This window comes from Miscanthus floridulus, chromosome 6 (assembly GCF_019320115.1).
Source record: "Miscanthus floridulus cultivar M001 chromosome 6, ASM1932011v1, whole genome shotgun sequence".
Classification (NCBI taxonomy): domain Eukaryota; kingdom Viridiplantae; phylum Streptophyta; class Magnoliopsida; order Poales; family Poaceae; genus Miscanthus; species Miscanthus floridulus.
The window spans coordinates 12654223-12665861 of NC_089585.1; the positions used below are offsets into that span (position 1 = coordinate 12654223).

Consider the following 11639-nt stretch of genomic DNA (forward strand, 5'->3'; position numbering starts at 1 on the left):
GAGGTGTTTTTCATATACACAATAGCTACGGTACATCTCCGTAATGGCTAATGTCACGGTGCATGTCCGCAATGACTAATGTCGTCTCTGTAATGGCTAATATCACCTCCTGTGTAGCAGCAATAAATGCTTAATGCTACCTTTATCTGCACATTGTGGTTGCCCATGAGTATCTTCTAGAAAAGTAAGGCGTAGTTGCATATCTTATCATACTAATGCATATATTTAGATAAGATGGCATGCCGAAACACGCACCATCTGTGACGCCATGTCTTCTTCCTCTGTCCAAACCTTTCCCAAGCAAGAAGCCGATGCGGAAGGCGAAACGAACCCTGAACTCTACCAACATTTTGCCAACTTGGTCTCCTCATTGCCGAGCTCCAAAGGCTTGTCCAACAACAGATTATACCGCCACGACCGAGGTTGGCACTGCAGCGTGGTGCCCATAGTGGGCGCCATGGTCGCCGACGCGTGCTTCAACTCGCGCCCCTCGGACATCATCGTCGCCACCCTGCCCAAGTCCGGCACCACGTGGATGAAATCGCTCCTGTACGCCACCGTGCACCGGAGAGAGCACCCCGTCGACGACGGTGCCGCCGGCCATCCTCTCAACAGCTGGGGCCCCCATCAGCTCATCAAGTTCTTCGAGTACCAGCTCTACACAGGGGACAAGGTCCCGGACCTGGACAAGCTCCCGGACCCTCGGCATTTCGCCACGCACGTCCCCTTCGTGTCGCTGCCGAGATCCGTCGTCGCCACGCCGGGCTGCAAGATCGTCTACGTGTGCCGCGACCCCAAGGACCACCTGATCTCGCAGTGGGACTTCGCCAACAAGTTCAGGGTCAAGGACGGGCTCGAGCCCCTCCCCCTGGAGGACGCCGCCGAGCTGTTCTGCGCCGGCCTGTCGCCTTTCGGGCCGTACTGGGACCACGTGCTCGGCTACTGGGGCGCGCACCGGGCGGACCCCGACAAGGTGCTCTTCTTCAGGTACGAGGAGATGCAGAGGGATCCCGCAGCGCACGTCCGCAGGCTGGCGGAGTTCGTGGGCCTCCCCTTCAGCTCCGGGGAGGAGGACAGCGGCGTGGTGGACGCCGTCGTGGCGCTGTGCTCGTTCGAGCGCATGAGGGGCATGGCGGCGACCAAGGGTGGCAGGACGGAGCTCTCGTTCGGCGTGGTGCCCAACAGCTCCTTCTTCCGGCAGGGCGTCGTGGGGGACTGGGTGAACCACCTTTCGCCGGAGATGGCGCGCCGCATTGACGCGATCACTGCGGACAAGTTCAAGGGTTCGGGTCTCCTCGTCTAGCTGCTGCGGATCGGTCATCACTCAGCAGTTATTTATTCCAATTCCTGTCATAAAGCAAAAGCCCTTTTTGCGCCGCATGGCTATCTCCTACGTATCAAACTCTCACTTCTAGGAGTAATATGCCACTAACTATATAAGACTTTATTCTTAAGAGGTCTTTCGCCTTGTTCCTTTGAGCTTGTTTGATTCATAAGCCGTATTTTTTCAGATAACGAATAATATTTTTCTCTCACACGAAAACAACCAACAGTACTTTCAGTTAAAGTTTATTAGTCAAACAAGCCCAAACGAACGGGACGTTTATTCTTATTCTAAATAGGCATAGGTCCGGTGCAAGTGTCCTTATATTAACGTATATATCGGTTAAACACTGCCAAATACAGGTCAAAGCAAAGTAGGTTTACAGCTAAGAGTTCACTTTTCTCAAGCATCTAACTAAACTCCAGCAATTGCTATTGGAAGCCTCTTGTTCTCCAGCTCATGCATCCACTAAGGTCTGGTTTAGTTTCCAAAAAATTTCACCCAAACGATCACATCGAATCTTGCGGCACATGTATGGAGTATTAAATATAGACGAAAAAAACTAATTGCACAGTTTGGTTGGAAATCGTGAGACGAATGTTTTAAGACTAATTAGTCCATGATTAGCCATAAATGCTACAGTAACTAACATGCGCTAATGATGGATTAATTATGCTTAATAAATTCGTCTCGCAGTTTACAGACGAGCTATGTAATTAGTTTTTTTTATTAGTATCCGAAAACCTCTTCCGATATCCCCGAAATATCCGATATGACATCCAAAAATTTTCATTTCGCGAACTAAAGACAGCCTAAATGGCCTGCTCATGTCGTAGGTTCAAATCTATAGGAAACGTGCGAGAATAAAGGGTTTGGTTCTATATGTTTGTCCGCGTCCAAGCCTCGTGAATTCTGGTGATGGCTTCCGGTCGCCGAGTTCGTCGACCTGATTGGATCCTGGTGATGGACTTTAGCCCCTGACACAAGGGCGACCTCGATCCCTAGTTTGACATTGATATTGTTCCTCTGTTTCTTATTGAATTATTAAACTTGTTTATATTGTTGGTAAATGGCTTCTACGTATATATACTAAGCTACGTGGGACATATATGAGACAAATAAACGATGTTAAACTTCTCAATCTCGTGCATCGTATGGACAGCGACTTCAGTAGCAGTTTCCTATCCGATCCTTAAATCCCAGCCATTCTAAATTGTAAGTTGTTTTAATTTTTTATTTAATTTTTTGCTATATACCTAATAAATATATAATATATGTACATGTGTAATAAAATTATCTCTTTGAAAAACTAAAGCAACTTAATTTTAAATCGAGAAAAAGTAGTTAGATACAAGGGTGCTATCGGCACCAATTCCCATGTCCAGTGCCGACTGCCAACGCCTCCAACTGAGCAGAGGGTCAAGATAATCAACCTTTGGAAGATCAATCGACAGTTGGGGAAAAATGTGAACATGAAAAGTTGCGTACACATAACGGACGAAGGATTAGGAGCGGAATTATGTTTCACCTATTGTTATGGAAAGAAAGCTTTTATTTAAATTCGCTGAACACCCCAGGCCTGTTTAGACCCACACAGCTACTCCCAGCCAATGGATCGAAGCTAATAGACTAGCTAGTTATGAGTTGGGCACTCAACTAACAACTGTCTTGCTAGGTGTCCAATCCAGCTAATAGATTGTAAAGAAAAAACATGTTTGCCCCTTCCACATATCTCTATCCATATACTCTACTAATGGTTTCTAAAAGGTGAAAGGCATTATAGAAAAACTATCAATATACACGTCCACCTTTTAGCTCCTGGAATCAAGCAACACATGACTAATATGTAGGGGCAAGCAGAGGAGTATGAGCTAGCTAACTATTAGATGACAACCATAATTGTTGCCACAGAACAGAAATGAAGGTGAAGCAAGCATCGTCTCTAGATCGGACATGTAGAGATCTTAGAGCATCTCCACCAGGTTGAGAAAAGAATCCTCTTTCACTAAAGCCTGTCATATAGAAAAATATAAAGGGGTAAAAAAAACTCTAAAGTAAATTGAGAAAATATTCCCTTTCCCTAGTTTATTTTCCTCAATTGAGGAAAATCAACTCTTAATCCCTTTACACCCATCCCATTTTCCCTTTTCCACGTCAGTTATTTTCGCGCCACCTCTGATCTGCACGAATATGGCGCTGATAGCACCCGTTGGCGGAGATGTGGTCAAAACTGCAATGTGGAATGAGGGCGTGCGACATCGGGCTATGAGCCGCCTGTCACGTTGGGCCTGCCATTATGTTGGGGCTACGGCCACGCCGAGAAGCCACTGGCTGTGCGTGGGCGAGCTCGAAAGTCAACCACGCCATTGCGCCTGGGGGGCGAACACAAGGGCCTTCAGCGCCGCCATGCTGGCAAGCAAGTGGGGCTTCCGCACCGGGCGATTTGAAAAATTGCGGTATCACTAAACTATAGTTTTATAAGTCAAAGAGATACAAAACCATGGTTTAGGAAAATTAGGTCATAAGTGTAGAAACCATGTTGTAGAAACTATAAGATATATAAGATATGTTTGTATCCAAGCAACCATTAGCTTTTGGAAACCAAAATATTTTACAAAACCATAGTATTTATCTAATACTCCCTCCATTTCAAATGTAAGTTGTTCTAACTTTTTAAGGTATATAGTTTTTTTTATGTATCTAGACATGGTGTATATTTATATACATAAGCTATGCATCTAGAAAAACTAAAACAACTTACAATTTAGAATGAATGGAGTAATTTAAAAATACTTTACATACAAACGGGGTCTTAGACACACATTCATGTGGATGTCTTGGTCCTAGCCAAATGCAATTTTGTTGCTTGCCTGTCTGTCCAAAATCGCCTATGAATATGGACTGATTATTGCCTACAAGAAGGTGGACGAATCAACTTTATATGTCCTCGTTGCCAATTGCCATAACATGGATGAGGCTGCCATCCATTTGTTGGCGCTTTGGACCGAAGGCTGCTTTCCCGGGCCAAAGGATATGCTGGGCAAATTTTCAGCTGTCTGTCCAACCGGTGGCGGGGTACCGTAGGAAAGGATGAGGGGCATGCTTGCAAGGGTCGTTCGATTAATTATTCTGGATCTTCTAAAAATAGAGAGATTAATTATTCTGGTTGTTTGGAAACTTTGAAAGGAGCACAACTCAGAATTTGCCTGAAACCTTTGGCCGCAGAAATCGAGGAAGCGAGAACATGGTGCTCGCACAAAAAGGCTCAAACAAAAATCTGTTTGATAACATGACTAGTTTTTTTAAGAGAAATACACATAACTAGTTATTAGTTAGAGCTGAAAATTGACCCAAATTAGCTATGGTTGGCTAACAATTAGTTGAAAATTTGGCTAAAAAAATAACCCACCTACTAATAGCCCTTGTATCCACTGCCACTGAGACTGGCCTTACCGTAGCTAAACACGTGTTCTTCAAAATGTGGTCTCATGTTGTTAGATTTAGATTATGTTGAATTTGGATTGAAAACGTGATCACCCCCGAACTCTGAAGTTTGGCTTTGAAACTGCCCAATCCTTTGGGTTTCTTTTTTCTTTTTCTTTTGAGAACGGTACCGTTCAATCCTTTGCCCAACTCACCTATCCAGTGGCATGCTAATGTCCAATAAAATTATAAGAAAGGTTGCCGATAAGGCGCAAACCAGCTCGACTGACATCCACAAAGATCAACAGTCGTAGGGCCACTCTGAGCTTCATCCAAGGTCTGACAAATATTGTTTCCTAAACACAGGCACGGCAATATTTACGAGCATGGGCATGGCCAATATGTTACTCCTACGTGAGATTGTTGTTTGCGGATACAAAAGTAACGCCTATCCTCAATTTGTCCGTCTCCTTGGCTCCGGCACCCCGTCTCTGGACCAGCTCAACTTTTATCCACAGAGATCAACAACAGTAGGGCCGACGCCGACTCAACCCCATTTTAAGGATAACACGAAACGGGTCCCCCGTCTCCCGGAACACAGCAATCATTCGTTGAAACATTTCGCTGATGCTCGTTCACTACAGTCATAGGAGTAGGAGTAGATAGCTAGGCCGTTGTCGGACTACAATCAAGCATTGAACTCGCACAGCACCGGGCCCTAGTCAGCGAGACATGTGTCCAGCGTCGGGACATAGCATGGCATGTCCTCTCTGTCCGTGTGATCCATCAACGACTCAACGTGGACACACACGCTAGCCACGTTGTAGCGTGAACCGTGGCGAAAGTGACGGCGGGTGAGGTGGCCTGGGCGGCCAGGGACGTCGTCTGGCCTCACCATCACCCTGGGACCTGGGTGCATGATTGGAGCGGAGCTCTGGTGTGGCGAGGAATGCCGACTGCTGAGCCGAGGAGCTCGCCCGCTCGCGCGGCAAGCGCCCACGGCACGCACGTGGTGGGAGCTTGGGCCGAGAGGCGCGATCCATGTGTGCGACTGCATCAGGGATGTCGGCAGAGTGCAAAATCAACTCTCGTCAGAACCCACCGCCCAGAGCCCCCGTCTTCGCCTTCTCGAGGCCGGGACCGAAGCAGATTCACCGATTCTGGTTCTGGTTCTGGAACCGAGGAGGTCAAAGCCCAGGGTAGCATCGTCGGCGTCGCGAACGGGAGGCTGCGTGCGACTGCGACGTCGGGCACTCTGAGTCTCTGACCGTCAGTGCCTCGGTGGCTCTCGGAACCCGACTCGGACTACCAACGAAACAAAAAAGTATATACAGCCCGATCGGCTGGGAGCGGCTGGCTGGGCTGGCTGGCCAGCCGTCTCCGAAAAATACTGTTCACACGAACCAGCCAGCAGTACTTCTCTCTCACGTAAATGAACCAGCAACGATACGAACCAGCCATCCGAACAGGCTGATATAGACTGATATAGAGAGAGGAATGGTTAGAAATACGAAAGCTTTGGCTTGTCTTTTTTACGAAACGGCAGGAGGCGAACTGATAATAATTATGATTAGCCACGGGTTGCGCTCGTAGGAAGTCGGCACGTCGCATCCGGATTCTGGAGGACGGCGACATGCCGCGGTTTTTTGTTATGAATGATGATGGCGATTTGCCGCGGGTTAAATGGACGGTGGTGGTCACTGCCCAGTGCCCACTGGGGGCAGGCAGCCGCGGCGACGGTTGACTGGGCGACTTGAGTACCCTGTACCCACCACATGTCCACATCACTTCCTTCCAAGGCACTTCTCCCGTTTTATTTTTTATCTTGTTTCCTCGAGACGAGGATCTGTGGAACAGCGGAGACGACGCGTGCGTGGAGGGAACCCGGTTGGATTCGTCGCCCGTCCCCCGCTGCGTGCACGATTCTTCAGCACACACACGGCTTGGGCACCGGAAGCGCAAAGAAAACACAAATTACAAATGCCCCACCCGGGTCCCATTCCATCCATCCATCCCCAGCTCGGATCTTCCTCCCAGCTGCCGCGTGCGTGACGGTGCGGCACCAGCACCACTCCGTCGATCCAGCCAAGATCCGGCGCCATTTTATAATAATAATCTCGCCCGCCTGATCCGATCGGATCGGCTTCCCATCTCACGCCTTCACTTCCTTTTCTACCCCCGCGGCGCCCGCGTGTCGTCTCTCGCCATCACCGTCAATCACGGCGACCTCGCCCTCGCTGCCCGACTAGAACCGGTAATCGAATGGCTATCCTCTAACCAGTGCTGCTTAAGCCTCGCTCAGATCCGCCCCGCTCCCCACCCCTCTCCCCCTGTTGGCCGTTGCTCTGCTCTGCTCTCCTCGGCCGGGAAAGGTGGGGGCAGGCAGCCGTTGCTCGGTTGCCGGTTGGCTGGCGCCGCTGCCGTCGTTCCGTTCGTTCGTTTCGCGGTTGCGTGGGCTCGATCTCATCTGCGCGCGGCCTCTTTACTTGTCCCTAGTGTACTGCCCTGTTGCTCATGCTCTTCCGCTCTTCCGCGGGCGTGCGATCGTTCCGCTTCCGCAGGACGCTGCTGCTAGGCTGACAGCGAGGAGGAGGAGGAGACGAGGGAGCCATGGCTCAGATCTTGCTCCACGGCACGCTCCACGCCACCATCTTCGAGGCCGAGTCGCTCTCCAACCCGCACCGCGCCAGCGGCGGCGCCCCCAAGTTCATCCGCAAGGTACTTCCTCAGTCTCCCCTTCTCGCTTCTTCCGTTCCACCCATGCTAGCCTGCAACAGTCGCGCCAACTCGCGATGAGTGATGTGGTTAGTAGAGAGACAGATCAATCAACGAATGATTCATGAATGGCGGCACTGTCTGCCTCCAGATTAGGCTCTACTGTTGATTGCTTCATCATTGACTGCCTGTTCTACGTAATTTTGCTCCAGAGAACTTTCCTGCACTTAATAGTTCCCTTCGATCAGTCTATGTTAGGCTCGTCTCGAAGTATGCCTGCCTCTCGTTTCACCGGATTCGTCTCTTGCTCGGCTAACACGACATGTTCGTTTCGTTTCAACAGCTTGTGGAAGGGATTGAGGATACCGTGGGTGTCGGCAAGGGCAGCACCAAGATATATGCCACCATTGATCTGGAGAAGGCCCGCGTCGGGCGTACACGTATGATCTCCAACGAGCCCATCAATCCTCGTTGGTACGAGTCCTTCCACATCTACTGCGCGCACATGGCTGCCGACGTCATCTTCACCGTCAAGATCGACAACCCCATTGGGGCGTCGCTCATCGGGAGGGCGTACTTGCCTGTCACGGACCTCCTGGACGGAGAGGAGATCGACAAGTGGCTTGAAATCTGTGATGAGAACCGCGAGCCTATTGGAGACAGCAAGATCCATGTGAAGCTTCAGTACTTTGATGTTTTCAAGGACCGCAATTGGGCGAGGGGTGTCCGGAGCACCAAGTACCCTGGTGTTCCTTACACCTTCTTCTCGCAGAGACAGGGTTGTAAGGTTACCCTGTACCAGGACGCTCATGTCCCGGACAACTTCGTTCCCAGGATCCCGCTTGCTGATGGCAAGAACTATGAGCCACACAGGTGCTGGGAGGATATCTTTGATGCCATAAGCAAGGCCCAGCATTTGATTTACATCACTGGCTGGTCCGTGTACACCGAGATCACCTTGGTTAGGGACACCAACAGGCCGAAACCTGGTGGTGATGTTACTCTTGGGGAGTTGCTCAAGAGGAAGGCCAGTGAAGGTGTCCGGGTCCTTATGCTAGTGTGGGATGATAGGACTTCAGTCGGCCTGCTTAAGAAGGATGGCTTGATGGCTACCCATGATGAGGAGACTGCAAATTACTTCCATGGCACGGACGTCAACTGTGTTCTGTGCCCTCGCAACCCTGATGATTCTGGCAGCTTTGTTCAGGATCTGCAGATATCAACTATGTTCACGCACCATCAGAAGATAGTAGTGGTTGACCATGAGCTGCCAAACCAGGGCTCCCAGCAAAGGAGGATAGTCAGCTTCATTGGTGGCATTGACCTTTGTGATGGAAGATATGATACCCAGTACCACTCCTTGTTTAGGACACTTGACACTGTCCATCATGATGACTTCCACCAGCCAAACTTTGAGGGTGGATCAATCAAGAAAGGTGGTCCAAGAGAGCCATGGCATGATATTCATTCACGGCTGGAAGGGCCAATTGCTTGGGATGTTCTTTATAACTTTGAGCAGAGATGGAGGAAGCAGGGTGGTAAGGACCTCCTTGTACGTCTCAGGGATCTTTCTGACATTATTATTCCCCCTTCTCCTGTGATGTTCCCGGAGGACAAAGAAACATGGAATGTTCAGCTCTTCAGATCCATTGATGGTGGTGCTGCTTTTGGTTTCCCTGAGACTCCTGAGGAAGCTGCAAGAGCTGGGCTTGTGAGTGGAAAGGATCAAATCATCGACCGGAGTATCCAGGATGCATACATAAATGCCATCCGGAGGGCAAAGAATTTCATCTACATTGAGAATCAGTACTTCCTTGGAAGTTCATATGGCTGGAAGCCCGAAGGCATCAAGCCAGAAGAAATTGGTGCTCTTCACTTGATTCCGAAGGAGCTCTCATTGAAGATTGTCAGCAAGATTGAAGCTGGGGAACGGTTTACTGTTTATGTTGTGGTGCCAATGTGGCCTGAGGGTGTTCCAGAAAGTGCTTCTGTTCAGGCAATCCTTGACTGGCAAAGGAGAACAATGGAGATGATGTACACTGACATCACACAAGCTCTCCAAGCCAAGGGAATCGAAGCAAACCCCAAGGAATATCTCACTTTCTTCTGCTTAGGTAACCGCGAGGTGAAGCAGGAGGGAGAATATGAACCTGAGGAACACCCAGAACCTGACACTGATTACATCCGGGCTCAAGAGGCTAGGAGGTTTATGATCTATGTTCATACCAAAATGATGATAGGTAATGAATCAGTTGTGCTTTGCCCTCGTATTGCACTATATTTCATTTTTAAGTTTACTGAATTTTTTTAACGCGGTTAAGTTAACTGATATAGAACATATATTTTATACGATCACACCTAGAGCATATTTTCTTTAGCTACAAAGCATGCATTTCTGCTTTACCTGTATTGGAAGCAAGGGAAGGGATCACTTTAAGTTAGAATTATAACTATTTTAGAGAGCAGTAGAATCAACTTAACGCATAAATAAAGTATATCAGGAAGAAATTGTCCTATGCTATTATAATGCTACTTTGTTCAAAGATTCTTTGTTCAAAGATTTGATGCTCTTTTGGAATGAAACCAAGGGGTATAGTTGGTTTATCTTGATAGCAAAGCATTGGGCACCCTGCTTACATTGTTTTCTTTTCTTGGCTTCAGAGGTGTCAGATTTTCTGTTCATGATAGTAACCTCTATATAGCCATGCATTACACTATATATGGCAGTAGTTTTTCTAATAGACCACATATCTTTTATTTATCTAAATTTAGGAGCATGGTTGATGTTGTTGTGAAACTTACTCTTCTGATGTGCATATATTTGGAGCAACATGTTTTCTTAGTTAAAAGCATAACTATGCTGGACAGGAAAGACATCAATATAAAGCAACAAATTTTATGGGGAAGAACTGTTCTATATAATTCCACTTTTTAAAAGGAATTAACATTCTTTTCCAATGAGTAAAAATAATTCAAGGTATACAGTTAATTACTCTTGGTAGCAAAATGTTGAACAGCCGAATTCCTGCTTGAATTTCTCTCTTGCTTGGCCTGAAAGGCGTCCATTTGTTGATCAAGATGGAACATTTTTTGTTTGATTTCAGTGGATGACGAGTACATCATCATTGGGTCTGCCAACATCAACCAGAGGTCCATGGACGGTGCCAGGGACTCTGAAATCGCCATGGGCGCGTACCAGCCATACCACCTGGCGACCAGGCAGCCTGCCCGTGGCCAGATCCACGGCTTTCGGATGTCTCTGTGGTACGAGCACCTGGGAATGCTGGATGATGTCTTCCAGCGCCCCGAGAGCGTGGAGTGTGTGCAGAAGGTGAACAGGATTGCCGAGAAGTATTTGGATCTGTACTCGAGCGATGACCTGGAGCAGGATCTCCCAGGCCACCTCCTCAGCTACCCGATCGGTGTCACTGCTGACGGCACTGTTACTGAGCTGCCAGGGATGGAGAACTTCCCCGACACCCGTGCCCGCGTCCTCGGCAACAAGTCGGATTACCTCCCGCCCATCCTCACCACATAGAGTGCAGACCACGGGTAGCGCCATGGCTTCTCTCCTGTCTGGCCTCAGCTTTGGTGTCCCTGTGTTTGTGTTTGAGACACTGAAGGTTCAGATAGCGGTGTTGTTATTATAGTTATTGAGTGATAATAAGTGCATTGTGCATGGTGGGACGATAGGAGTTAGTTGTTTATTACTACTAAGTACCTGCATCCAGATTGTGTTGTCCCTTGTCTGGTGTAGCTTGCTACGTTGCAGTGCCGTTTGTAAGAGGCGACTTCAGAGTTTCAGAACTAAAACATGATTGATTGTTCAAGTGTGCTGCTAAATGTCAAATTGTCGATGTGATGCTAGTACAACAATATGGATAATCTCTCATCTATCAAAGACCTTTAATCGTGGTAAAATTCTCCTGTTGCTCAACAGATCCCACGCCCTATAGCCCCCACACGCATGTCTCCCACTCCCAATCTCTCAGTCACAGGCCACAGCATAACAACCGTAGTGCCCCCACACGCATGTCTCCCGCTCCCAATCTCCAACAATATAACAACCGAAAATACAAGCTTTATGCCTTTATTCCCTGAGAAGAAAGGTGCAGTCAAAGCCTCATTCTCATTTTCTGTCACTAGATCATTAATATCCCAGAAACTGACTCAAGGC

At 48.3% G+C, this 11639-nt stretch overlaps 2 protein-coding genes across 5 annotated transcripts; both read left to right on the plus strand.

Moving 5' to 3' along the window:
* The first annotated feature begins 226 nt into the window (after nt 1-226).
* Nucleotides 227-1391, plus strand: LOC136457657 (cytosolic sulfotransferase 14-like). The gene has a single exon (XM_066457681.1). It carries the CDS (start codon nt 269-271, stop codon nt 1301-1303), a length of 1035 nt encoding a protein of 344 aa, XP_066313778.1. The 5' UTR covers nt 227-268; the 3' UTR covers nt 1304-1391.
* A 5452-nt stretch (nt 1392-6843) lies between these two features.
* On the plus strand, nt 6844-11305 carry LOC136461667 (phospholipase D alpha 1). 4 transcript variants are annotated; one of them, XM_066460957.1, is made up of 4 exons: nt 6844-7001; nt 7309-7465; nt 7806-9702; nt 10567-11305. In XM_066460957.1, exons 2-4 carry the CDS (start codon nt 7358-7360, stop codon nt 10998-11000), a joined length of 2439 nt encoding a protein of 812 aa, XP_066317054.1. In that variant the 5' UTR covers nt 6844-7001; nt 7309-7357; the 3' UTR covers nt 11001-11305. The 4 variants fall into 4 exon arrangements, with proteins under 4 accessions (XP_066317054.1, XP_066317052.1, XP_066317055.1 ...); XM_066460955.1 differs by having other exon boundaries at nt 6989-7119; XM_066460958.1 differs by lacking the exon at nt 6844-7001 and adding an exon at nt 7063-7193.
* Nucleotides 11306-11639: the final 334 nt, after the last annotated feature.

Coding starts and splice junctions, on each gene's coding strand:
- LOC136461667 (XM_066460957.1), top strand. CDS start 7,358: ATGGCTCAGATCTTGCTCCACGGCACGCTCCACGCCACCATCTTCGAG. Junction 7,466..7,805: donor CCCCCAAGTTCATCCGCAAG/GTACTTCCTCAG, acceptor TCGTTTCAACAG/CTTGTGGAAGGGATTGAGGA. Junction 9,703..10,566: donor TCATACCAAAATGATGATAG/GTAATGAATCAG, acceptor GTTTGATTTCAG/TGGATGACGAGTACATCATC.
- LOC136457657 (XM_066457681.1), top strand. CDS start 269: ATGTCTTCTTCCTCTGTCCAAACCTTTCCCAAGCAAGAAGCCGATGCG.